Source organism: Macaca fascicularis, chromosome 12, assembly GCF_037993035.2.
Source record: "Macaca fascicularis isolate 582-1 chromosome 12, T2T-MFA8v1.1".
NCBI classification, from domain to species: domain Eukaryota; kingdom Metazoa; phylum Chordata; class Mammalia; order Primates; family Cercopithecidae; genus Macaca; species Macaca fascicularis.
Window position 1 is genome coordinate 21,505,760 of NC_088386.1, and position 27,635 is coordinate 21,533,394.

At 39.4% G+C, this 27,635-nt stretch overlaps 1 protein-coding gene across 49 annotated transcripts in view; it reads left to right on the plus strand.

Annotated features, from left to right (window-relative positions):
- The window catches only part of R3HDM1 (R3H domain containing 1), a 123,826-nt gene that overhangs the window by 84,328 nt on the left and 11,863 nt on the right, over positions 1-27,635 (plus strand). For 46 of the 49 annotated variants that reach the window (XM_005573023.4, XM_045367010.3, XM_045366993.2 and 43 more), the window contains 2 exons: positions 23,980-24,083; positions 24,593-24,765. In XM_005573023.4, the coding sequence (XP_005573080.1) occupies positions 23,980-24,083; positions 24,593-24,765 (277 nt within the window). Of the gene's footprint in view, positions 1-4,685; positions 4,967-23,979; positions 24,084-24,592; positions 24,766-27,635 lie in introns of those variants that run through there. The other 3 variants (XM_074008947.1, XM_074008951.1, XM_074008952.1) reach the window with 1 other exon arrangement.

Genomic DNA, 27,635 nt, shown 5'->3' on the forward strand with positions numbered 1-27,635 from the left:
GAGTTACTCTTCAGTGGATATAACATTTCTTTTGTGCAAGATGAATGAACTCTGGAGATCTGCTATACTACATTTTGCCTATACTCATACTGTGTTGTACTCTTGAAATTTATTAAAAGGGTAGCTCTCATGTTTAAAACAAACACAAAAAGATAAATTGTTACGGTGTCTTTGAGGGATTTGTGACATCCGTTTTAATAGTTCACGAAATGCCTTTAGCACTTACCTGGTTCTGAGCTCTGTTCCAGATCATTGTAATGAGTGGATACTTCTCCAAAAAGCAAGTATGAAAGCTGGAAGAAACCATACAGAATCATTAGTTTATCCTTAAAGCAACAAATATTTTTATTTTGGCTGTTACTCCCAGTTAGACTAAATGTAGTAAGATGTGTATTTTTTTAGTGTGACTTTTTTCCTGATTAATATGTTTTCTGTGTAACGTGAATCTACGTCATTGTTCTTTTCTGGCTTGTCAAGCCAATACTTTTTCAAAGACACTACCTTTTTTGGTTTAAGAAAAGTTATCTTTTTGTTTACCTCACTGAATTTGAAGTCTACATTTTTATAAGAACACTTAGCTGAGAAATGAAAAATAAATCACATTAATTTTCAGAGTTACATAAAGAAAATTATGTGTAGCAGATTCTCAATATTTGTAGACTTTGTATTTGCAAATTTGCCTATTTGCCAAAATTATTTGTAACCCCTAAATAGATATTCATTGTACTTTCTTTTTCATTCATGGACACGTTCAGTGTGGCAAAAAAGTTTGAGTCATCAGGCAAGCACATTCCCAGCTGAGGTCAAACAAGGCACATGCTGCCTCCCTATTTCAGTTCTTCTATTGTAAACAATTGTCCTTTGCAGTCTATTTAGTGCCACGTTGTTCACACTTTTTTGGTTTTGTTTGAAATGTCTCCCAAACAATGCTGATTTTCTGTCTTGTGTTACTAAGCAGAAGAAAGCTCTGCTGTGTGTTCAAGCATGAGTTGGTACTGGCCATCAGTTCAGTGTTAATGAATCAACAATACAGTACATCCAGAAAAAGGAAATTCACCGATGTGTACGTGAGGCCACTAGAAAGTCCTAAAGTAACAGCCAAAGTACATGACAAAGTGATGAAAAAGATGGAAAGGCAGCTAGATTGGTGGATTCATGAATCCGAGTTTATCTTCCTGTTTTGGGGGACTTTTTTCGTTTCTCTTGGCTTCACAATATAACCAAGTTTTTTTGTTGTTGTTGTTGTTTTTTTTTGAGACAGAGTCTTGCTCTGTCACCCAGGCTGGAGTGCAGTGGCCTGATCTCCGCTCACTGCAAGCTCCGCCTCCCAGGTTCACGCCATTCTCCTGCCTCAGCCTCCCGAGTAGCTAGGACTACAGGCGCCCGCCACCTCGCCCGGCTAGTTTTTTGTGTTTTTTAGTAGAGACGGGGTTTCACTGTGTTAGCCAGGATGGTCTCGATCTCTTGACCTCGTGATCCGCCCGTCTCGGCCTCCCAAAGTGCTGGGATTACAGGCGTGAGCCACCGCGCCCGGCCGATAACCAAGTTTTTAAAAAAGCATAGTGGACAGCATTGTTATGAAACTGAAAGTCGAAGAAATTTATGATCATGTTACCCAGGGTCAGGAAAATAGTAAACACTTCTCAAATAGTGTTCTATTATCAAGAAATACAGCGAAAGGCCAAGGACAGTGGCTCATGGCTGTAATCCTAGCACTTGGGGAGGCCAAGGCGGGTGGATCGCTTGAGACCAAGAGTTGGAGACCAGCCTGGCCAATATGGTGAAACACCGTCTCTAGTAAATAAATACAAAAATTAGCCAGGTGTGGTGGCGGACACCTATAATCCCAGCTACTCAAGAGTCTGAGGTAGGACAGTCACTTGAACCCAGGACACAGAGGTTGCTGTGAGCCGAGATGGCGCCACTGCGCTCCATCCTGGATGACAGAGTGAGACTCCCTCTCAAAAAGAAATACTGAAGTTTCTCAAAGTTTTTACGTTTCTAGAATCTCATTTGTCTTCACAGTGTCCTTCTAAAAAGGATAAGAATATGTATTTGTTTTTATTTTACATGTAGACATTATGAAATTTCAACCCTATATATCTTCATTTAATTGGTCTGGCCCTAATCTTAAGCCTGAGCAACATTACTTTTTAATGCCTGCCAGGTGATTCTAGTGTGCACCAAAACTTGAAACCCTCTGGCCTACACTAACTAGCCCTCTAGTCTTGTTTTTATTCACGCCTACAGCTGTCCACAAGTAGCTATAGCCCAGTAAAACTTTACACATTAGCAGAAAAGTCATGATGTCTGTCACTGTTTATTAGTAGATTTTCATCTGAAATCCAGTGTCCTGCCATAAAACTATAAATTACTACATATCAAGTTTATAAATTTTTAGATCTCAGTTGGAAAGTGTATCTTAAACTCTAGGTTACAGGGTCTTGATCCATACAGTCTTACTGTGTTTTAGATGCTAAATGGACTGTAGTAGCCCTCATTTTGTTACAGGATTATAAGGAATAAGATTCCTATAAGAACATAAAGTGAGTCTTTGTTTTGAAAAATGTCTTACTTAGCTTCGATTGCTTAGCAAAATTGTTTTCTTACAGAGGTGCCTTGTGTAGAAAGGTAGAATTTGAATTATTATGTCTACTTTCAGCTCAGTCTTTCAGTTCACTGAGGCAACTTTGTGTTTGGATTGGATTGTGTTGTTACTTATCATTATGAAGATTGAGCACAGCCAGATACAAGTCACATATACTGTCACTTTAAGCAAAGTACTAGTCAGGGACACTAATTCTACAACAACTCATGAGATTTTTCTCAGTCCTTAGTGTGGAGGGAAAATTAGTTTGATACCAGCATAGACTTCAAAAGTGGGCAAGTGAGTAGGATATCTTCAAAATGCTCTCATTTTTACTGGTTCTTCTCCAATTTTGCCTTTCATTTTTGCTAGTTTTATCTTGAAATTCAAAACTATAATACCTTTGTCTTTGATCTGTATTCTCAAAGGGGTAGCATACAGAGAGGAACTTGAAAAGACTGTAGCCTTTTTTTTAGAACCTTTAAAAAATGTTTCACAGAATCTGTATGAAATTATGAAAAAGAAAACCTACCTTCAAGTCTTTTTCCCTTTATTTTCTCTCCACAGTCTGTTTTTCCTCATTTTTGTGTCCTAGTATTCCTCTAGTGTCCCTTTTGTCCTACTTGTGATACCTCTCTTGTATTCATTTTATTTCTCCTAAGCTTCTGGTTTTACGTTGTCAGTTTTTTTGTTTGCCTCAGCTATCCTTTGAAATAATTGTTGATAATAAGTCTGTCGATCTGAACTATATCTTTTGATAAAGTTTTACTTCTCTCGTTATTAAAAATGAAGTTACTAACACTTAGCTTAGAGAAATAAAATGTAATAAATAAAATTTTGATTTGGCAAGGTAAGTTCAAGAGATGTGCTGCACAAGACTGTGTCTACAGATAAATATTGTATTATACACTTAAAACTCTGTGAGGATAGATCTTGTGTTAAGTGTTTTTACACCAATAAAAATATTTCTTAAACTGAGCAAACCAATATACTCTACAGCATATCTGCACTGATAACCTATGTATGATTTTGTAGCACTAACAGAATAGATGAAGAAAGATATTGTTGAAGGAATAAAATGAAAAAAGGTTACTTTCACTGCTAAAACATTATCTTTTCAGAAATTCATTTCTTCTTTAGTAGATATAAAAGAGTATTTAGTTTTTTTGGTTTTTGTTTTGTTTTGTTTTGTTTTTTACCACTTTTTTTTTTTTGAGACGGAGCCTTGCTCTGTCGCCCAGGCTGGAGTGCAGTGGCAGGATCTCAGCTCACTGCAAGCTCCGCCTCCCGGGTTTACACCATTCTCCTGCCTTAGCCTCCCGAGTAGCTGGGACTATAGGCGCCCGCCACCTCGCCCGACCAGTTTTTTGTATTTTTTAGTAGAGACGGGGTTTCACCGGGTTAGCCAGGATAGTCTAGATCTCCTGACCTCGTGATCCGCCCGTCTCGGCCTCCCAAAGTGCTGGGATTACAGGCTTGAGCCACCGTGCCCAGCCTTTTTTTTTTTTTTTTTACCATTTTTGTAGGCATGTGTTTGTTAGCAAGGTTTATTAGTAAATAGTTTTATTCACAAAAAAATGTTAAAGGAGAAGGGAAGAGGGTGCTGTAGCTATTTCGTTTTCGTGAACTCACCAAAATGAGTGAAAATAGTAATACTTTGGATTTAAATTATTTAAGTAGGTACTTTTAAGGAATAGGAGAGACAACATTTCATGAAAAAAACTCTTCATAATTGATCATACCGAGTATTTGTGGTACTTCCTCAGCCTCTCAATGAGTTTCTGATGTTGAAAAATACTTGTCTTATATCTGTATTTTGTCTATTAAAACAGTCTTTCCTCTGTGTACTTTGTTTAGGTCTTTCTGGTTAAACATACACAGTCATTGTAGAAAATTTGAAAATATTTGAAATTTCAATTGTTTGATGACAAATCAACTACAGTCTCAGCACCCAAAAATAATCACTGATAAATTTTGGTGTACCTCACCAAAGTCATTTTTCAGTGTGCATACATATATATGAACTATGTTAGCAATCACATTTTTTAACATTTTATTTTATGCTTTGTAAAACCTACGTTATTAATTTTTCTTTTAGGCTGGGCATGATGGCTCATGCCTGTAATCCCAGCACTTGGGGAGGCCAAGGTGAGTGAATCGCTTGAGCTCAGGAGTTCAAGACCAGCCTGGGCAGCATAGCAAAATCTCATCTCTGCAAAAAATACAAAAATCAGCTGGGCATGATGGCACATGCCTGTGGTCACAGCTACTCAGGAGGCTGAGGTGGGATAAGCCCAGGAAGTTGAGGCTGCAGTGAGCTGAGATCACACCACTTCACTCCAACAGAGAGAACCCCTGTCTCCAAAAAAAAAAAAAAAACACAGAAGGAAAGAAAGAAATTTTCTTTTTAAATTAAATATATAAGCTGGATGTGGTGGTGGGCTCCTGTATTTCTAGCTACTTGGGAGGCTAAAGCAGGAGAATAGCTTGAACCTGGGAAGCAGAGGCTGCAATGAGTCGAGGTCATGCCACCGCACTCCAGCCTGGGCAGCAAAGCAAGACTCTGTCTCAAAAATAAATAAACCATATATAAATATCTGGAGTAAATTAGTGAAATTCTGCCTCACTAATCCATTGCCCTTTCTGGAAAGCAGTCACTGTACACCAATTTAATCACTATTTAAAGTTTTTGTTTGTTTGTTTGTTTGTTTTGAGATGGAGTCTGTGTAGCCCAGGCTGGAGTTCAGTGGTGCGATCTCAGCTCACTGAGCAACCTCTGCCCTTCGGGTTCAAGCGATTCTCCTGCCTCAGACTCCCAAGTAGCTGAAATTACAGGTGGCTGCCACCACACCTGGCTAATTTTTGTGTTTTTAGTGGAGGCGGGGTTCACCATGTTGACCAGGCAGGTCTCAAACTCCTGACCTCAAGTGTTCTGCCTGCCTTGGCCTGCCAAAGTGCTGGGACAGCAAGAGCCACCACGCCCAGCCTTTTTTTTTTTTCCCTAAGGTGGAGATCAGTATTGTTTTTGTTGGTGTCACGTGGAGTCTTTATGAATCTTTTATTCTGTAACTTGCTTGTCTTATTAAACATTATGCTTGGCCGGGCACAGTGGCTCACGTCTGTAATCCCAGCACTTTGGGAGGCCGAGGCAGGTGGATCACCTGAGGTCAGGAGTTCTAGACCACACAGGCCAACATGGCAAAACCCCGTCTCTACTAAAAAATACAAACATTAACTGGGTGTGGTGGCACGTGCCTGTATTCTCACCTACTCAGGAGGCTGAAGCAAGAGAATCGCTTGAACCCAGGAGGCAGAGGTTGCAGTGAGCCAAGATCACGCCATTGCACTCCAGCCTGGGCCACAGAGCAAGACTCCGCCTCAAAAAAAATAAACATTATGCTTAAACTTTTTTCCATAGAGCATCTGAATTTTAGGTTAGCATAGAAAGAAATTAGCTTGAGACCCTTCAAAAAAAAGACCAAAACATTAGTCCAGTATCAGTCTTTGAAGTGAACTTGAAGTGGGAAGAACCCCCAGGCAGAAGGATATCATATTACATGCATCCAGTGGTGGCATCCTCAGCTGTGGTGGTGGCAGTAGGAAGGGGATTAATCTGGGGTGCACTTTGAAAGATGAAACAAATATGTTAAGTGAGGATTAAGGAAAAATTTGAGATATGTTAATGGGTAATGCCCCACTAGCAGCAATAAGTGTTGGGATTGAAAATCAGTGTAACTGTTATGTGGATATCATTTACTTTACCTACTAGATCTAAGGTCGGCAAACTTCTTCTGAAACAGGCCAAATAGGAAATATTTGAGGTTTTGTAAGCCAAGATACAGAATCGTGGATTGTATTTAGGTATTTATATAACAAGGGGAAAAATAAGTTTCCATAAATTTTTATTGATAAAATTCAAAATATAATAATGAGCACAATGGATTTACTTTGGGTGACATAATATTTTACTTAATTGGGATTCAGAGTTAGTGTTCTCTGTCATCAAGTTGATTTCAAATGTTCATCTGTAAAAACCATTCTTAGCTTACAGGCAATACAGAAGCAAGCAGTGGTCTGGGTTTTGCCTATACGCCGTAGTTTGCCAACTCCTGTACTAGATGGTTGATAGCCAGCAAAAAAAAAAAAAGACCAAGAGGCAGTGGTCACAAATGAAGACCAACAACATAGGAAAAAGGAGTGTGGAAGCCAGCATACAACGAGATTTCAAAGATTAATAGTCAGATGTTGTGGGGGGGTGAGGAAGAGAGATAAAGACCATAAAGGGAATAAAAATCATTGGATGTGAGCAAAAGAGGTCATTTGTAACTTTGAGATAGTATGTGGTAAAGTGAAAAGGACTTCTAAGAAGAAAAAACAAGTTTAGATGGTTCATGAAGTATTATATATAAAAAGTCATAGTATTTATTCAAAAAGAGGAAGGATATAACTGCTTTGAAAACTAGAAGAGAAAGAACTTGTATAAAGGAGAAAAGAATTTTTAGGCCAGGTGGAATGGCTCATGCCTGTAATCCCAGCACTCTGGGAGGCTGAGGCATGTGGATCATCTGAAGTCAGGAGTTCAAGACCAGCCTGGCCAACATGGCAAAACCCCATCTCTTCTAAAAATACAGAATTAGTGGGGCTTGGTGGCACCTGCCTGTAATCCCAGCTACTTGGGAGGCTGAGGCAGGAGAATCGCTTGAACCTGGGAGGCAGAGGTTGCAGTGAGCCGAGATCATTGCACTCCAGCCTGGGGGACAAGACTGAAACTGCCTCAAAAAAAAAAAAAAAAAAAAATTATTGTGAGACAAAAAGGGATGATTCTCTAAATCTTCCCTGCCTACTTTTGAATTATTCTTCAGTTTAGATTTTTACAGCTTTTATTCCTCAAGTAAATTGAAGCTTTTCCAATTTGTTTTTTAAAATCCACAGTGACTATTTTTACTGCCTAAGGTTTTGAATGGCTATTGCCAAACTTGTTGTTTTAGATACTTCTTGAGGCCATAAGCAATCTGTGTAACAAGCAGTCCCCTGAGATAGGCCAACCCAATTTACAAGGTAGAAGAGGTATGTGTTAGAAGTCTCCCTTTAGCATACCCTGTGTATTTTATTTTTTGAATAATTTCCAGGTCTTGGGAGTGTGCTGACTTTGGCATCTTACATGGTATCAGGGATATTGAAGACAGGATCTTTAAAACTTGCATCCTCCTGACTTCTGTTTTTAGCCAAAATGGAGTAATACCTCCTACCTTAACCAAAAAGCCTGAAAATTATGTGAAACAATAGTTTCTAGATATTGGACGTGGAACAGTGAAGAACAGTAAACCCTGAGAGGGAGAAACAAAAAAAGTGAGTCTTAGGATTGCCCCAGCTTAGTGCTACAAGAACGTTTCCCAGTGACAGCTCAGGGAGGGGAAACCCAACCAGAGTCTCTGAGTTAGGAGATGGAGTTGGGACTTAAGCCAGGGTAGCTGGAGTTTACAGGGCAAAGTACTGAAGAGAAAAGAGCTTTAGAGATCTCTGGAGGGACCTCCTTGAGTCTTAGTTGAATAGATTGGTGCATATGTATGCAAAAACTACCTGAGGCCAGGAAAAGAACCACTCAAAAGGAGCAGACACAATCAATTTCTGGAACTCACCCAAGGACAGTAATCATTTGTAGTCCTACCAGCCACTGGCAAAACATCATAATACAGGAAGCAACAAGTAGAGGACTTAAAAGGACACTATCTCAATGTGGAAGAAAATTGGTCCTAGATTAAGGTTGTTCTGTTTGGCTCTAAGCTTCCTGTTGCCCGCCCCCACACCCCCAAAAAAACTTAAAAACAAAAGGCTGCTGTGGTCCTGCATGAAAAATCATAAAAGCAAAACCCAAAAGAATTAAATTATTTCCAGACAACTTAACTGTGATCCAGAACAAAGCTCAAAAATACTATTACAGATTACAAGAGTATCCAGCACCCAACAAGGTTAAATTCACAGTTTAGTCTTGACTCCAATCAGAAATTACCTGTCTCCAATCAAAAATTACTGAGAATACAGAGAATCAGGAAACTAAGGTAAATAATGAGGAGAAAAATCAGTGAGTTGAAACTGTGAAACAATGCCAATATAAAAATCAGAGAGGGAAAATGATTAATAAAGCATCATTGCTCCTAAGGGGCTAATTCATGTGTAACTGGCATCCTCAAAAGAGAGAAAAGGGAACAAAAAATATTTGAATAAGTGATGGTTGAAGTTTTTCAAAATTTGATGAAAATTATAAACCCACAGATCCAACAAGCTCAGCAAATTCAAGCAAAAGAAAGGTGAAGAAAGCATCTTAAAAAGTTATAGAGAAAATCTTAAAAGCAGTCGGGGGGAAAAGAGTCATTGCATACAGAGGAACACAGTTAAGAATGTCAGCAGACTTAGAAGCAATACAAGCCAGAAGACAGTGGAGCAACATCTTTATTTGAAGAAGTGAAAGAAAGAAAACTTGTATTCTATACCCATAAAAATATTTTTCAGAAACAGATTTCAAACACACAAAAGCTGAATTAATTGCCAGCCAACCCGCACTGTGAAAACTGTTAAAGCAAGTTTTTCAGACAGAAGGAAAACAATACCAAATGGATATTGGTGGTACACAAAAGAATACAAATAAAAGGTAAGCAATATACAGGCTTAAAAACCAAGTATATTTTTGTCCTTCTAACAAGGACTTGTGTGTATAATAAATCAAGAATTCTCAAACCAACCACCTGGGGAAACAGTTTGTTTTAAATGTTAAACATACTCCTACCATCTAACCCAATTATTCCACTTCAAAGTATTTAAGAGAAATGAATACTAGAAGCAACCCAAATGTCCACCCACAGGTGAATGGATAAATAATCCATGGTATATTCATCAGTGGACTATTACTTAGCAATTAAAAAAATGATCTGTTGATACAGCAACATGGATGAATCTCATAATTATCCTGAGCAAAAAAAGAAAAGCCACGCCAAAAAAAGTATATAAACCATATTATTCCATTGATATTAGATTATAGAAAATACAACCTAATCTCTGTTGACAGCAGACAGATCAGTGGTTACCTGGAGCCAGGAGGCTGGGAAGAGTTTATGGGGAAGAAGGGAAGGTGGGACTACAAAGAGGGGCACAAGGCAACTTTGGGGGTTGGTGAGGCTTCATGATGTGCGTATACATAAAACTCATTAAATTCTATACTTTATGTGCAGTGTAGTTTCTATAAATTATACCTCAGTAAAACTAGAAAATAATCTGAGTCCTAAATTTTTTCTTAGAGACTGGGTCTTGCTGTCATTCAGGCTGGAATACAATGGTGTGATCCTGGCTTACTGGGGCCTCAACCTCCTGGGCTCATGCAATCCTCCTGCCTCAGCCTCCCACATAGCTGGGACTACAGGTGCATGCCACCACACCTGGCTGATTTTTTAATTTTTTTAAAGATAGGATCTTGCTGTATTACCCTGCTGGTGTCGAACTTTTGGGCTCAAGCGATCCTCCTGCCTCAGCCTTCCAAACTGCTAGGTTCACAGATGTGAGCCACCTTGCCGAGCCTTCTTTTCTAATAGTTTAAACAAAGACTAGTTTTAGATAAAGTGAAAAGAAATACTGTAAAACTAACAAATTATTAAAAACAAGAGTAAGAATTTGTAAGGAAAGATAGGCCACAGGGCATTTAATGGAGGGATAAAGGTAGACTCTAACTGATTGTAAAACCTGTTACAGAGTCATATTGAAATGAAATGTTAAAATTTAATCAAAAAAAAAATTTTTTAAAGCAAATGACTAAAAACAACTCCTTTCAACCAGAGGTGAGAGATTAGGGGGGAAACAAAAAAAAAAAAAAAACAATAAAAGGAAAGTCCAGATAACTATGTTGCACCAACCTGATCAACATAATGAAGCCCCATCTTTACTAAAAAGACAAAAAATTACCTGGACGTGGTGGCATACTCCTGTAATCCCAACAAAATACATGTAAAACCTTTATGCCCCAAACCATCTTGTGATGTGGAAGATTGTACTCCTTATGGTTTATATCTTAGAACAGATGTCAGAAAACTACAGCCCACAATCTAAGAATGGTTTTTAAATTTTTAAAGGTTTATTATTTTTTAACTCCTAAGTGACCATGTGTTCCTCAGAGCTAAAATATATACTAGGTGGCTCTTACAGAAAAAGTTTACCAACATTTGCATTTAAAAAAACCTTGACAGATATGTATCAGAGAGATGTTTATGAATGTTTGTAGCAACAATGTTTAGCCTAATACTGAAAGTAATCCAAATAAAATAGAATAGAATGTGTAAGTATATTTTGATGTATTCATTTCAGACACTACTATACCACAAAGAAAGTTAATAAACTATAACTACTTATATCCAGTTGGTTGAGTCTCACAGATACGACACTGAGTAAAAGAAACAGTCATAAAATGATCTATACAGTATTACTCCATTTATTTAGGATCAAAAACAGACAAAACTTAACTATGTTCTTTTGGGATACATATATATGTGGTACAATTATACAAGAAATAAAAAGCAAGTAAGTGCTTGTCGGACACAGTGGGTCACACTTGTAATCCCAGTACTTTAGGAGGCCAAGGCGGGCAGATCAGTTGAAGCCAGGAGTTTGAGACCAGCCTGACCAACAGAGTGAAACCCCATCTCTACTAAAAACAAAAAATTAGCCAAGCATGGTGGTGCATGCTTATAATCTCAGCTACTCAGGAGGCTGATGCATAAGAATCACTTGAACCTGGGAGGCGAAGGTTGTAGTGAGCGGAGATGGTGCTACTGCACTCCAGCCTGTGTGACAGAGCAGAACTCTGTCTCAAAAAAAAAAAAGGCAAGTAAGTGCTTATCACAAAACTGGTTGGAGGGGGTTCTGATCAGTTAGAGGCGCATGAGGCAGGAAGGCAGGGATACTTCTGAGATATTAACAATGTTCTGTTTCCCAATCTGAATGAAGTTACATAGATAATTATTTTATTATTACACTTATTTAAACTGTAATATATTTCTAAGCACTCTGTATTAGTCTCTTCTCACATTGCTATAAAGAAATGCCTGAGACTGGGTCATGTATAAAGAAAAGAGGTTTAATTGGCTCACAGCTCTGCAGGCTGCACAGGAAGCATAGTGGCTTCTAGGGAGGCCTCGGGAAACTTCAGTCATGGTGGAAGGCAAGAGGGAAGCAGGCATGTCTTACATGGCCGGAGCACGAGGAAGAGAAGAGTGGGGGGAGCATCACACACTTTTTAAACCAGATCTCATGAGAACTCACTCACTGTACAGTACCAAGGGGGATGGTGCTAAACCATTAGAAACCACCTCCGTGATCCAGTCACCTCCCAGCAGGCCCCACCTCCAGCATTGGGGATTACATTTTGAATGAGATTTGGGTGGGGGAACACATCCAAACAATATTAACACTCAGATAGATAGATAGATAGATAGATAGATAGATAGATAGATAGATAGATAGATAGATAGATATTAGAGATTTGGGTGGGGACACACATCCAAACAATATTACACTCAGATAGATAGATAGATAGATAGATAGATAGATAGATAGATAGATAGATAGATAGATAGATAGATAGAGATAGATTAGAGATTTGGGTGGGGACACACATCCAAACAATATTACACTCAGATAGATAGATAGATAGATAGATAGATAGATAGATAGATAGATAGATAGATATAGAGATAGATTAGAGATTTGGGTGGGGACACACATCCAAACAATATTACACTCAGATAGATAGATAGATAGATAGATGATAGATAGATAGATAGAGATTTGGGTGGGGACACACATCCAAACAATATTACACTCAGATAATTCCAAATCCCGAAAAATAATAAAATCATTCAAAGAGAGACTTAAATATGAAGACTTTAGGAGATAAAAAAGCTTAAGAGGATGGCAGGAGAGGAATTGGAAACAATAAATAGAGACAACCTTTGAAGAGAATTGCTTTTATAAGGATGAGCATCGTATATGGAGAGGATGAAGTCAAGACAGAGGATCCTTTTTTAATTGAAAGAAAGATGTATGTGTTTGTATGCTGAAGGGAAAGGCTTAGTAGATACAGAAGATTTGCCACTACAAGGGACAGGAGAGAGAGTTGTAAGGTCCCCAGGGAGGGTGAGAGCCACCACAAAAATGGAAGCAGGTTAGCCTTAGAGAACAGTGCAGAGGATTTCATGGACAGTAAACGAGGACAAGGAGAGTATAAGGATACCGATATGGATAGGTGGATAGAAATGGCAGTGAGAGAAATTCTCTTCTGATTGCTTTGCTTTGCTCAGTGAATTAGTCAAGATACCAAGTACATTATCAGAGTGGATGAACGTTTTTAAGTTTCATAAATATAGAAATCCATTACAGCTATATTAAGAGTAATATTCAAAGGAAAGAAGCAAGATATGGGGGAAATGTGACAAACATGCCTAATAAAAGCTTAATTTATAGAACGTTTTTTATCACTTCTCTATGTTCTAGGATGGTAACAGTGAGACTACAAGTAAATAATCCATAAAGATAAATTGCTACTCAAAGAAAACTGATAGTAAGTTTTCACATGGGAAAATGTTGTCTTACCAGCAATCCAAAAAATGAGAATTAAGGCAACTTTAACACAAAAAGTAGGCTAAAACATATAGTTAGCAATACTGTGCATTGAGACATTTAAACATTGCTGGTTGCTAGGCATATCAAGCCCATTTTTCTATAAATTAGTCGGGATATTTAACAAAATGCAAAATTGCTGTACTTTTAAATTCTACCTGTAAAAGTTTATCACAAAGATAATCCACCCCAGAATTTAAATTGTGGCTAAACAAATTATAACAGAGCTGTTATTAACATAAGAATCCAAATAAAAAGATGCAAAAGAAACATGGAATAACCTAGTAACCTTTGAATAGTTTAAATTTTCCTCTCCATTTATTTTTCTGCTAGGCTGATTAAGTTTAGTTTAAGTCATAGTGAGATTTACTTAGTTGTCACAGTTTCTCAGATAGTGGGACCAGTGAGTTTTAAAGGTGTTTGTTCTGTGTTAATTGCTCCAGTATCTTTAATTCAGAAGAATAAATGTTTGATACTCAGGCTACTATAGTTCACAAATGGATTATATTGATTGCCTACAGCTTTTTAAGTGAATAGAGCACATGTCTATTAAGTAATATGACTAAGTTCAGGAAGCTTGCTTAACTACCATTGACAATAAGACGTCAGATGGTTTAAAAAGGCAGAAAGCCAAATGACTTGACACACCTTGACAACTGTTCATAAATTTTCAAAGACATCGTTTCTAGTAGTCACTAAAAGCTGTAGTAGATGTATGGCTTGCTTTTCAAATGAATCAATTATTGCTTGAGAAGAATACACTTGTCCCTATTCTCCCAACTAAAAAATAATTTGAAATAGCAGCCATGAAATATTTACAAAAACATAAAGAGAAAAGACACATGATGGCAACATATTTTCATGTGGAATTTCCCATGCTATTTTCCTAAGTCTCGACCTTTTTGTGGGTAATTTCATACAGTAGAATTTTGTAAATACCTTTCATATACAGTAATCCACCTTATCCAGAGGGTATATGTTCCAGGATCTCCCAGTGAATGCCTGAAACCATGGAATTGAACCCTGTATGTACTATGTTTTTTTCTGTACATACATGCCTCTGATAAAGTTTAATTTATAAATTAGGCACAGTGATAGATTTAAAATAACAACTAATAATAGAACAGTGATAACAATGTACTGTAAGAAAAGTTATAGGAATGTGGTCTCTCAAAATATTGTACATTGGCCAGGCACAGTGGCTCACGCCTGTAATCCCAGCACACTTTGGGACACTGAGGCGGGAGAATCGCTTGAGGCCAGTAGTTTGAGACCAGCCTTGGGCAACATAACAAGACCTCATCTCTACCAAAAAAAAAAAAAAAACTATAAAAATTAGCCAGGTGTAGTGGTGCACACCTGTAGTCCTAGCTACTTGGGAGACGTGGGAGGATCACTTGCACCCCAGAATTCAAGGTTACAGTGAGCTACAATCTTAACACTGCACTCCTGAGTTACAGAGCAAGACCCTATCTCCAAAAAATAATAATAAAGTAAATATATACACATACATACATATAAATGTACTCATCCTTGTGGTGATGTGAGATGATGAAATGCGTATGTGATGAGATGAAGTGAGGTGAATGACGTAGGCGTTGTGACATAGTGTTTGGCTACTGTTGACTTTGCAACAGGATGTCAAGAGGAGGATCATTTGCTTCAGGTGATCTAGATCATCAAGTCGTGACAGTGTTGATAGCTAAATGTCAGGAGCAAACAGTGTCCATGACTAACAGGCAGCATGGATATGCTGGGCAAAGGGATGATTCACATCTTGGGCCGAACACCATGAGATTTCTTCATGCTACTTATAATGACATGTAATTTAAAATGTATGAAGTATTTATTTCTGACATTTTTAATACTTTTGGACCATGGTTGACTGAGGGTAACTGAAACCAAGGAAAGCAAAACCACAGATAAGGGGTGACTAGTGTATGTACCATTTTTATTCATTCTGCCATATTCTTATTTATCTTGTTTTTAAACAGCTCTATTGAGATATAATTTATATACTATACAATTCACTTAACATGTATATTTCAGTAGTTTTTAGTGTATTTACAAATATGTGCAACCCCACCATGGTCAATTTTAAAACATTTTCGTCACCTCAGAAAGAAACCCTGAGGTGGAAGCAACTCAAGTGTTTATCAACAGGTGGATAAAGAAAATGTGGTATATATATACAGTGGCTAGAGCCAGGAGTTTGAGATTGCAGTGAGCTATGATTGCACCACTGCACTCCACCCTGGGTGACAGAGCAAGACCTTGTCTCAGGAAAAGGGAAATAAAAAAAGGCTGGGCGCAGTGGCTCACGCTGGTAATCCCAGCACTTTGGGAGGCCAAGGTGGGCAGATGACCTGAGGTCAGGAGTTTGAGACCAGCCTGGCCAATATCGCAAAACCCCGTCTGTACTAAAAAATACAAAAAAATGGCTGGGCGCTGTGGTTCACATCTGTAATCCCAGCACTTTGGGAGGCCAAGTCAGGTGGATCATGAGGTCAGGAGATCGAGACCATCCCGGCTAACACGGTGAAACCCTGTCTCTACTAAAAATACAAACAAAATTAGCCAGGCATGGTGGCGGGTGCCTGTAGTCCCAGCTATTCAGGAGGCTGAGGCAGGAGAATGGTGTGAACCCAGGAGCGTGGAGCTTGCAGTGAGTCGAGGTCGTGACGCTGCACTGCACTCCAGCCTGGGCGACAGAGCAAGACTCCGTCTCAAAAAAAAAAAAAAAAATACGGTCAGACATGGTGGTGTGTGCCTGTAATCCCAGCTACTCGGGAGGCTGAGTCAAGAGAATCACTTGAACTTGAGAGGCAGAGGTTGCAGCCAGCCAAGATCGCACCACTGCACTCCAGCCTAGGCAACAGAGCAGGACTTCCGACTCAAAAACCAAAAAAAAAAACAAAGAAAACGGTATAAAGAGTAAAGAGATCTCAGTCTGGGAACAGACTTAAGAAGTCGCAAAAGAGAGCAGCATAGAATCAACTATACTAAAACTGAAATTATTGTTTAGCAGGTATTTTCTATCACTTCATTGACCCACTAAAGTGCTGTATCTAACAGATCTGCTAATACGTTGCTTGATGATGACTGGTTCATCCTGATGGACTGGTCAGAATATGCCCCATCTCAAGATCAGTTATTCTCCAGGAGCATCAGAGGCATCTTTGTGGTGAATTGTGTTTATGATACCTGCCCTCCAATTTCTCAAGCCAAAGGCGTCTTTTCCGTTCAATGTATAATGTAGACTCTTTTTTAGGTTTCATACAAGTACTTAAGTACTTAAAAAGTTCAGAGCTCCTTTTTAAGGTATATATTAGCCCTTCTTGCAGGTACTTCTGCATCCTACCTATTTATTAAATGGGAAATAATCCTCTTTGGGCAAGATTTCCAGCCCAGCTTCTAAGTTTCCTAGTAAAACATGAAGTATGTTTTATATGTGGTACTGGAGCGTGCTGTAAATTTATTGTAGAATACAGTTATGATATTCTGCAATCCAGCACCTGCCAGTGGCTTAACTGCTTGCTTTCCTTATCATCCTGGCAGCTATATAATCCCTGGGCTCACCATTTTGTCTTAGCTGCCAAGAAACACAAAGCTACATTCAGTGCTCTGTGAAAGCAACAATCTTAGGGCAGGTGTCCCCACTCCCTTTTTTTAGTACTTCATTTTTTAGTCAAATTCAATTTTTTTTTAAATGGCTCGCATTAAGGAATAGATGAGCAAGCTATAAATTAATACTTCTGTAAATATGAGCATTTAACCAGAAAGCCCAGATAAATCAGCTATTAGCATTTAAAGGAAAACCCAAAAAAGTATAGATTAAAGATTTTGACATTTATTTTCATTAATTGAGCATATAGTCAAATTCTCATTAGTTGCAAGTTTATATCGTACTAGATATATATACCCGCATCACAACAAATATATATAAAATGGAAATCACTATGACTTTGAGAAAGCTTATGAGGCAGAAAGCTGGTGTTTTCTTCCAGAGACTAGACTACAAGCCTAGTTGAGCATCTGACCCACCAATGAATTGGTTATTTATTCATATATTTATTTAGAGACAGAGTCTTGCTCTATTGCCCAGGCTGGAGTGCAGTGGTGCAATCTCAGGTCACTGCAGCCTCTGCCTCCTAGACTCAAGCAGTTCTCCTGCCTCAGCCTCCTGAGTAATTGGGATTACAGGCACCTGCCACCACGCCCAGCTAATTTTTTGTATGTATGTATTTATTTATTTTTTTTTTTTTTTTTTTTTTTTTTTTTTAGTAGAGACGGGGTTTCACCATGTCAGCCAGGATGTTCTCGATCTCCTGACCTCATGATCTGCCTGCCTCGGCCTCCCAAAGTGCTGGGATTACAGGCGTGAGCCACCACACCCGGCCAAATTGAAGGTTTATATTGCAGAATATCAGCATAAACATCTTCAAATGGCCATACTCTGACATCTGCTGAAGATTTTTTTTTTTTTTTTTTTTTTTTGAGACGGAGTCTCGCTCTGCCGCCCGGGCTGGAGTGCAGTGGCCGGATCTCAGCTCACTGCAAGCTCCGCCTCCCGGGTTTTCGCCATTCTCCTGCCTCAGCCTCCCGAGTAGCTGGGACTACAGGCGCCCGCCACCTCGCCCGGCTATTTTTTTGTATTTTTTAGTAGAGACGGGGTTTCACTGTGTTAGCCACGATGGTCTCGATCTCCTGACCTCGTGATCCGCCCGTCTCGGCCTCCCAAAGTGCTGGGATTACAGGCTTGAGCCACCGCGCCCGGCCTGCTGAAGATTTCTGAAGCAGATTCTGATTGTTTCATTGAAATTAACTTTCTACTATAACATTTAAAAGCTAAACTTTTTAGTTTTCTAAAAACATTTTTAAAGTATTCTTTACAGTTACAAAATGCATGCATGCTTTTTTAGAAAATAGCAAAAAAGTGTAAATGATCAAGAATCATTCATAGTCCCATAACTCTAAATTGACTACTGTTGGCATGTTAATACTTTTCTCAGTCTTTCTGCTTTTCTTATATATTTTGTTTGTTTATTTTTTGTTTTTTGGTTTTTGGGTTTTTTTTGAGACTTAGTCTCGCTCTGTCACCCAGGGTGGAGTGCAGTGGTGCCATCTTGGCTCACTGCAACCTCCGCCTCCCGGGTTCAAGTGATTTTTCTGCCTCAGCCTCCGAAGTAGCTGGGACTACAGTCATGCACCACCACACCCAGCTAATTTTTGTATTTTTAGCAGAGACAGGGTTTCAGGCTAGTCTCAAACTCCTGACCTCAAGTGATCCATCCGCCCTGGCCTCCTCAAGTGCTAGGATTATAGGCATGAACCACCACACTCAACCTCTTACAGAGTTTTAATGTAGGTGAAATCTTACTGTATATATTTCACTTATTGGTCATAGTAAAAATTTTTTCATCCCATTAAAAATTTCATTAATATAATTCAGTGATCATACTCATATTTTATGAATATATAATCATATATTTACCCTACTGCAGAACATTTAGGTCATATCTTTTTACTTTTTTGAGCCATCTTGTAAGCAATTTTAATTCCTGCCTTGGCATGAGTCCTTAGAAGGGAATTAGTAGGTTAAAGGATGTGACTGTTAATAAGGTCCATGGTACATTTTGCCAAAATCTTTGATTCACAGTCCCAATATGTACTGACTCTGCTTTATTGTTTTCACATTTCATAAACGGCAGCATATATTAATTTGGTTCTGTGATTATTAATGAAGTTGTACATTTTTATGTTTGGCTGTTTACACTTTGAATTATTTGCCCAAATCTTTCATCATAGTTTGGTAAGACAAGTGCTAATTGCATGTTTATTGATGAAAGAGCTGAAGTTCAAATAACATGTTCAGACACACATAACAAATAACAAGGAGAGTTGGAATTCAGCCCCGTGCTCCCTTCTGACACCCAAATACATGATGCTTTGCCCTAGGTCAAGTATTAAATGTCAAAGGCATTAAAATAGCAATGTATTGTCACTTGAATTTGCAAGATCTAGTGAATATATCTTAATATCAAGCGTTGATATTGCTTGATACTAAGCAATGGTGGGCGCTTGTAGTTAGCTACTCGGGAAGCTGAGGCAGGAGAATCACTTGAGCCCAAGTGTTCAGTGCTTCAGTAACCTATGATAACACCACTGCATTCCAGCCTGAGGAATAGAGTGAGGCTTTGTCTATTTAAAAACAAAAATAAAATAAATTAAATCACACTTTGATGAAGTAAGTTTCTAACTTTCAAAATACATTATATTTGTCATTTTTTTTTTATCATGGCTTCAATTCCAAAACATGATAAGAATGAAGAAATAATTAACTGGAGAGAAGGGGAATCTCTCTGAATTACCCTATAATGTTAAAGGAATAATATGAGCACTGTAAAAAAACTCAGAAGAAGGGCTGGGCGCAGTGGCTCACGCCTGTAATCCCAGCACTTTGGCAGGCCAAGGCAGGCGGATCATGAGGTCAGGAGATCAAGACCATCCTGGCTAATACGGTGAAACTCCGTCTCTACTAAAAATACAAAAAAATTACCCGGGCGTAGTGGCGGGCACCTGTAGTCCCAGCTACTCGAGTGGCTGAGGCAGGAGAACGGTGTGAACCCGGGAGGCGGAGCTTGCGGTGAGCCGAGATCGCACCCCTGCACTCCAGCGTGGGTGACAGAGCAAAACTCCATCTCAAGAAAGAAAAAAAAAACTCAGAAGAAACCTGTGGGCTATCCTATAATGTCATTCATCAGTCTCCAGTGATCTTGTAGAAGCATTTCACAGCAGTTTGCCTGGCTCCACCTTACGCAGAGACGAGGCAGCTCCTAAACAGCTAGGAAAAAATACTGGTAGTAATTTTTATTGCAGCAGCTTTAATACATTTGAAAGTGGATATTTTTATTTTTTTAGTTTACATATTCATAGTTTTATGTCGGGACTTTTCAGGAAGTTTGGGAATAAATGGGATTATTTGAGATTGATGTTTCATTTTTCTGTTAAAGGGTAGAATATCAACTTTGAATGACTAGGCCTGGTGCTTTACTTTAAAAGTCCCCGTCTTTCCCTCCTGTCTTCCAAAGGAGGAGAAAGTTTTGAAATTACTACAGAGCTGATTCATCTCTCATATAATTTGTATTTTTAAAGAGAGAGTGTAAATACTGACTTATATGCTTTCTTTTTTCTAACGTGTTTAAGTGATTCAAGAGGGTGTCTCATTGCCTAGTCTGTGTGTCCCTTAAATTATCTACATATCTCTCAGAAGATTAGTAGAGGCCTGGAACTCATTTACATAATTCTAAAACTTGATTCTTACTCATTTACCTAACGGGTAATCTAGTGCTAGAAACCTGTTTTATTCTAACTATACTAAAACCCACTAGAGTGGTAAAGTGGAATCGCAGTTTGTAGTTTAGTAGAGTATGGGCTATATTGCTCACCTCAGTGACCTGAGTGTTCCCTTCCCTTTGCATGATGGCTTGCTTTTACCCACATGTCTCAGACCTTAGCGAACAAGATCAGAGTGAGGGGCATGGCCCAGGAGAGCTGTTCACATGGGTTAGAACAGAGTCTAAAAAACCTTCCACCTATGGGGACCTTTCTGTTTTCCTCAATTTTGGTACATTTACAGACCATCTCTTAAGCTGTATTATTTCCACAGGTAGCTAATACTTATATTACACATTCCAATCATAATTAACATAAATTTCAGAAAGTACTGTTTTCACTTGCCATCCAAAATCACTTCCTATTAAATCCTCCGTTTATATCTCTTTCTTTTTCCCTTTTATTGAACCACTCTGAGTTACTGCCCCTAAAAACACATAGAGCTGGCTAGGCGCGGTGGCTCGCGCCTGTAATCCCAGCACTTTGGGAGGCTGAAGTGGGCAGATCATGAGGTCAGGATATCGAGAACATCCTGGCTGACATAGTGAAACCCCGTCTCTACTAAAAAAAAAAAAAAAAATACAAAAAGTTAGCCAGACCTGGTGGGTGCCTGTAGTCCCAGCTACTTGGGAGGCTGAGGCAGGAGAATGGCATGAACCCAGGAGGCGCAGCTTGCAGTAAACCGAAATCGTGCCACTGTACTCCAGCCTGGGCGACAGAGCCAGACTCCGTCTCAAAAAAAAAAAAAAAAAAAAGGCCGGGCGCGGTGGCTCAGGCCTGTAATCCCAGCACTTTGGGAGGCCGAGACCATCCTGGCTAACACAGTGAAACCCTGTCTCTACTAAAAAATACAAAAAAAAAAAAAACTATCTGGGCGAGGTGGTGGGCGCCTGTAGTCCCAGCTACTCGGGAGGCTGAGGCAGGAGAATGGCCTGAACCCGGGAGGCGGAGCTTGCAGTGAGCTGAGATCCGGCCACTGCACTCCAGCCTGGGCAACAGAGCCAGACTCCGTCTCAAAAAAAAAAAAAAAACGCATAGAGCTTTACTAATTCTTATTAACTGTCAGCCTGAAAGATAGAATTGTTTAACTTTTTATTATGGAAATCTGTAAACATATATAAATATAAACAGAAGTATACTGAACCCATATATTCCCATCACCAATTTTGTAATTACAAATCTGTTTTCATATAAATCTCTGCCTTTTCGCCCTCCAATATTAGTTTGAAATAAATCCCAGGTATCATAGTATTTCATACTTCATATTATAGTATTTTCATACTTCATATCATAGTATTTCATATTTCAAAAAAAAGGACTTCAAAAATACAGCAGTAACTTAATGGTTTCACACTGATAGCCTTTAATTTTTGTCAATATTTTGTTAAACTATGTCGGAACGTGTTCTGTTGTTTCCTCTATTCTTAGTACTTTTTTTTTTCTTCTTTTCTTTTTTGAGACAGAGTTTTGCTCTTGTAGCCCAGGCTGGAGTGCAGTGGTGTGATCTCGGCTCACTGCAACCTCCACCTCCTAGGTTGAAGCAGTTCTCCGCCTCAGCCTCCCAAGTAGCTGAGATTACAGGTGCCCACCACCACACCCAGCTACTTTTTGTATTTTTAGTAGAGAAGGGGTTTCACCATGTTGGCCAGGCTGGTCTCGAACTGGGCTCAGGTGATCTGCCCGCATCGGCCTCCTAAAGTGCTGGGATTACAGGGGAGAGCCACCGTGCCTTGCCGTTTTCTAAGAAATAAAATTTTTCTGGGTCTCCTCGTCAAAGTGCGTATTCTCTTTTCTAAAATGTAGCCCTGTGAAAACCAAATATATTACCTTTTTGTTTTGTAGAAATAGTTATTTTTCTTTGTTTCAAAATAATTATTTGAGTTAGAATATGCTGTAAAAGTGACAGAATGATGGAATTGGGTTCTTTTTATTTTTTTGTTTTTGAGACGGAGTCTCGCTCTGTCGCCCAGGCTGGAGTGCACTGGTGCAATCTCAGTTCACTGCAGCCTCTGCCTCCCGGGTTCAAGTGATTCTCCTGTCTCAGCCTCCTGAGTGGCTGGGACTACAGGTGCCCACCACCACACCCAGCTAATTTTTTATATTTTTTAGTAGAGACGGGTTTTCACCATGTTAGCCAGAATGGTCTCAATCTCCTGACCTTGTGATCTACCCACCTCGGCCTCCCAGAGTGCTGGGATTACAGGTGTGAGCTACCTCGCCTGGCCTTTCCTGGCTTTTAAAAATCGGTATTATTGTCATAAACATAAAATCATTTTTATGTAATAAAGTAATTATAATTATCAGTGAAAACAGTTGTTACATTTGACTTTTACTGCTAACCAATTTAAAATAATTTTCTTCATTTTTAAAAATCAGTATCGATATAAACAGTGATTTTTGCATAATAATTACTTATAATTCACAGAGAAAATAGATTTTACTTTTACTGCTAACCAATTTGAAAAATAATTTTTGTTTTTAAAAATCGGTGTTATTGCCATAAACAAAGTTATTTTTATGCAATAAAGTATTTACTTAAAATTTACAGAGAAAATAGTTGCATTAGATTTTACTTTTACTGTTAACCAATTTGAAAAATAATTTTATTTCAATAAATTTGTGGCCGGGCATGGTGGCTCATGCCTGTAATCCCAGCACTTTGGGAGGCTGAAACAGGCAGATCACGAGGTCAGCAGATCAAGACCATCCTGGCTAACACAGTGAAACCCCGTCTCTACTAAAAATACAAAAAAATTAGCCGGGCATGGTGGTGGGCGCCTGTACTCCCAGCTACTCGGGAGGCTGAGGCAAGAGAATGGCATGAACCTGGGAGGTGGAGCTTACAGTGAGCCAAGATCACGCCACTGCACTCCAGCCTGGGCGACAGATCGAGACTCCATCTCAAAAATAAATAAATAAATTTGTTTATTTTAACAAATAAACTGTTCGTTCAACGGACCGTTCATTCACATCATCTTTTTTTTTTTTTTAAGATGGAGTCTCGCTCTGTTGCCCAGGCTGAAGTGCAGTGGTGCGATCTCGGCTCACAGCAAGCTCTGCCTCCTGGGTTTACACCATTCTCCTGCCTCAGCCTCTTGAGTAGCTGGGACTACAGGCGCCCGCCACCACGCCCGGCTAATTTTTTGTATTTTTAGTAGAGATGGGGTTTCACTGTGTTAGCCAGGGTGATCTCAATCTCTTGACCTCATGATCCACCCACCTCGGGCTTCCAAAGTGCTGGGATTACAGGCGTGAGCCACCACGTCCGGCCCATTCAAGAATCTTTATAGTCATCCTCCTCTCATTATGCTGTGTTTTTGTATTTGTTTTTTCCATAGCTCTTCAGTAGGTTACCTGCAACATCCAGGATCAGAACAAGTACAGTTTCCTCGAACCACTTCACCATGCAATTCCCAGCAGCTTCAAGGCCACCAATGTACAGGTATGAAGAAATCAGTGAAAATAAGATAATGGTTGGTTCATACAAGAAATAGTTTGATTAATTTCCTTAGGCATTTCTACAAAAAGGTTCTCAATTTGTGATGTGGTGAGATACACCCACAATATTGAGGGTGCTGTACTGAATCAGGGTTAATGTGCAGTCCACTTCTTTCTTTCCTTCTGCTGCTGCTATCACTACCATCCTGATTCTCCTTTCTCAGAAGTATTGATATTCTCTAGGGTTATTTCCTATGCCTTCTCTCATTACTCTTCCAGCTGTTTACTCCAACTTATCTTTAGGATAAGTGAGATGTTTAGGCCTACAGAGTCCATCGTAACTGTTTAAACACACAATACTTGTAGTATGATGCACTAGGGCTTCAACCTGGTTTTCTTAGTTAATAGTAAAATTTTATTCAGAAATGTAAAATTACTACTGTTATCCTAGTGTTCAGAAACACCAACTAGTGGCTAAAAGATACTGACTAGCATCCTAATTCTGATTTTCAGCTGGGCCACCACCGCCACCTGGTGGTGGGATGGTGATGATGCAGCTCAGTGTACCAAACAATCCACAATCTTGTGCCCACTCACCCCCACAGTGGAAACAAAACAAATACTACTGTGATCACCAGAGAGGACAGAAGTGTGTAGAGTTTAGCAGTGTAGACAATATCATCCAGGTAAGATGGTTTTGCTCATTATCATTTTGAAACGTTACATTTTTGTTACATAAGATTGACTTGCAAGGCTTGAATTTGAAATCCTGTCAGCCAGATTAATAAAAGAATTTGGGCTGGGTGCGGTGGCTCTCTTCTGTAATCCCAGCACTTTTTGGGAGGCTAAGGCATGGGGATCACCTGAGGTCAGGAGTTTGAGACCAGCCTGGCCAACATGGTGAAATCCCATCTCTACTAAAAATACAAAATCAGCTGGGTGTGGTGGTAGCATGCATCCCAGCTACTTGGGGGACTGAGGGAGGAGAATCACTTGAACCCAGCGGGGCAGAGGTTATAGTGAGCAAAGATCATGCCATTGCTCTCCATCCTGGGCAACTAAGAGTGTAACTGTGTCTCAAAAAAAAAGGAAGAAGAAGAAGAAAAAGAATCAGTATTTATTTAAGTATTATTTGCTAACTTCTGCGTGTTCAAAAAAATTTTTTTTAACTTCAGAAGATAAACTAGATCTAAAATTTGGTAAAGGAAAACAAGCATTTAGCCTACCTTTCTCATATGACTATATATTAATGTAACCAAATAGTTGATAAGGGAATTTTCTCTGGAGAATAATCCAGTTAATAAATGCAGAAGCAATGGTAGAATTAGAAAATTGCCAGAAAATCATCAGCAGACCCTAAAAATATTGGATTAAAAAGTTTTGGTTGAGAAACTGCTCACTTAAAAAAAAGTTTTGAGGGATATTTTAAATGGATGAATTAGACAGACAGCCCTGAATCCACTGATCAGTTGTAACATCACTAAAAGTGGGCCAGCCAAACATTATTTACCTCGTAATGTGGCACAGAAGGAAGTACACAGCATTATTTATGATATACTCTTACCAAAATTTGAACCTGAATCTATTGAAGCCTCTAACCCTAGCTACTAGTTTATGGGAAATATAAGAAACAAAAACAAATTACCTGATCCCAGTGGGGTATTTTACTTGACAAATTGGCCCTGTTACTTTAATAGATGGCATTTTGAAATAGGAGTTTGGTCTGTTATACATTAAAAGAGACTCAAGAGGTATAATATCAGATGTAATATATGGATCTTATTTGGATATGGAATGATCCAAAGATATTTTTTAAGGCCGGGCCCGGTGGCTTATGCCTGTAATCCCGGCACTTTGGGAAGCTAAAGCAGGCCTGGAACACAGGAGTTCGAGACCAGGGTGGGTGACATGGTGAAACCCCATCTCTATGAAAAATACAAAAAGTATTCAGCCATGGCAGTATGCACCTGTAGTCCCAGCCACTCAGGAGGCTGAGGCAAGATTGCTTTAGCTCAAGAGTTCAAGGCTGCAGTGAGCTATAATCATGCCACTGCACTCCCCCCAGCAACAGAGGGAGACCCTAACTCTTAAAAAAAAAAAAAAAAAAAAAGACCCAGCCACAGTGGCTCACGCCTGTAATCCCAGCACTTTGGGAGGCCAAGGCGGGCAGATCACCTGAGGTCAGGAGTTTGAGACCAGCCTGGCCAACATGGAGAAACCCCATCTCTACTAAAAATACAAAGCTTAGCTGGACATGGTGGTGGGCCTGTAATCCCAGCTACTCAGGAAGCTGAGGCAGGAGAATCGCTTGAACCCGGGAGGCGGAGGTTGCAGTGTTCCGAGATCATGCCATTGCACTCCAGCCTGGGTAACAGAGCGAGACTCTGTCTAAAATTAAAAAAAAAAAAAAAAAAAAGTTGTCCATTAGATACAAATGTTTGTATCCTGAAGTATTTACAAGTAAAATGCTGAGATTTGCTTTAAATACTTCAGGAAAAACAAAGCAGGGGTGATGACAGTTGAACCTGAATGATGGGTACATGGAATTTCATTATGCTTTTCTATCTATACTTTTATATACTTGAAATTTTATAGAATTAAAAGGTTTTATCTTTTGTCGAGACAAGGTTACATTCTGACACCCAGGCTGGATTGCGTTTGCACAATCATGACTTACTGCAGCCTCAACCACCTGGGCTCAAGCAGTGTTTTCACCTTAGCTTCCCAAGTAGCTGGGACTACAGGTACACACCACACCCAGCTAATTTTTCATTTAGAGACAGGGTCTGGCTCTGTTACCTAGGCTGGAGTACAGTGACATGTTCTGGGCCTACTGCAACTTCCATCTCCTGGGCTCAAGCCGTCCTCCCACCTCAGCCACTTGAGTAGCTGAGACCACTGATGCACACCATCATGCCCAACTAATTTTTTTTTTTTTTTTTGTATTTTTTGTAGGGACAGGTTATTGCCATGTTGCCCAGGCTGGTCTTGAACTCCTGAACTCAAGCAGTCCACCTGGCTCAGCCTCCCAAAGTGTTGGGATCATAGCCTTGAGCCGCTTTACCCAGCCAGGTTTTAACTTTTTTTAAAAGATAGAGGTTGGGCATAGTGGCTCACACCTGTAATCGCAGCACTTTGGGAGGCCAAGGAGAAAGGATCACTTGAGTCCAGGAGTTCAAGAGCAGCCTGGACAAACAACATAGTGAGATCCCATCTCTGTAAAAAAATTAAAAATTAGCCAGGTGTGGTGGTGTACACCTGTAATTCTAGCTACTCGGGAGGCTGAAGCAAGAGGATTACTTGACCCTGAGTGGTAGAGGCTGCAGTGAACTGTGATCACACTACCGTACTCCAGCCTAGGTGACAGAGTGAGACCCTGTCTCAAAAAAAAAAAAAAAAAAAAAAAACTGGGGAACAAAGGTTATTATAGATCAGCTCACAAACTATCGATGGCCATTAAACAGATGAAAATATAAAACTACTTTTCATCTATATAAGTGGAAAAATTCAGGAAGACCAGTAATCTGCCATAGTAATAGTTTGGCAAAGATCAAGT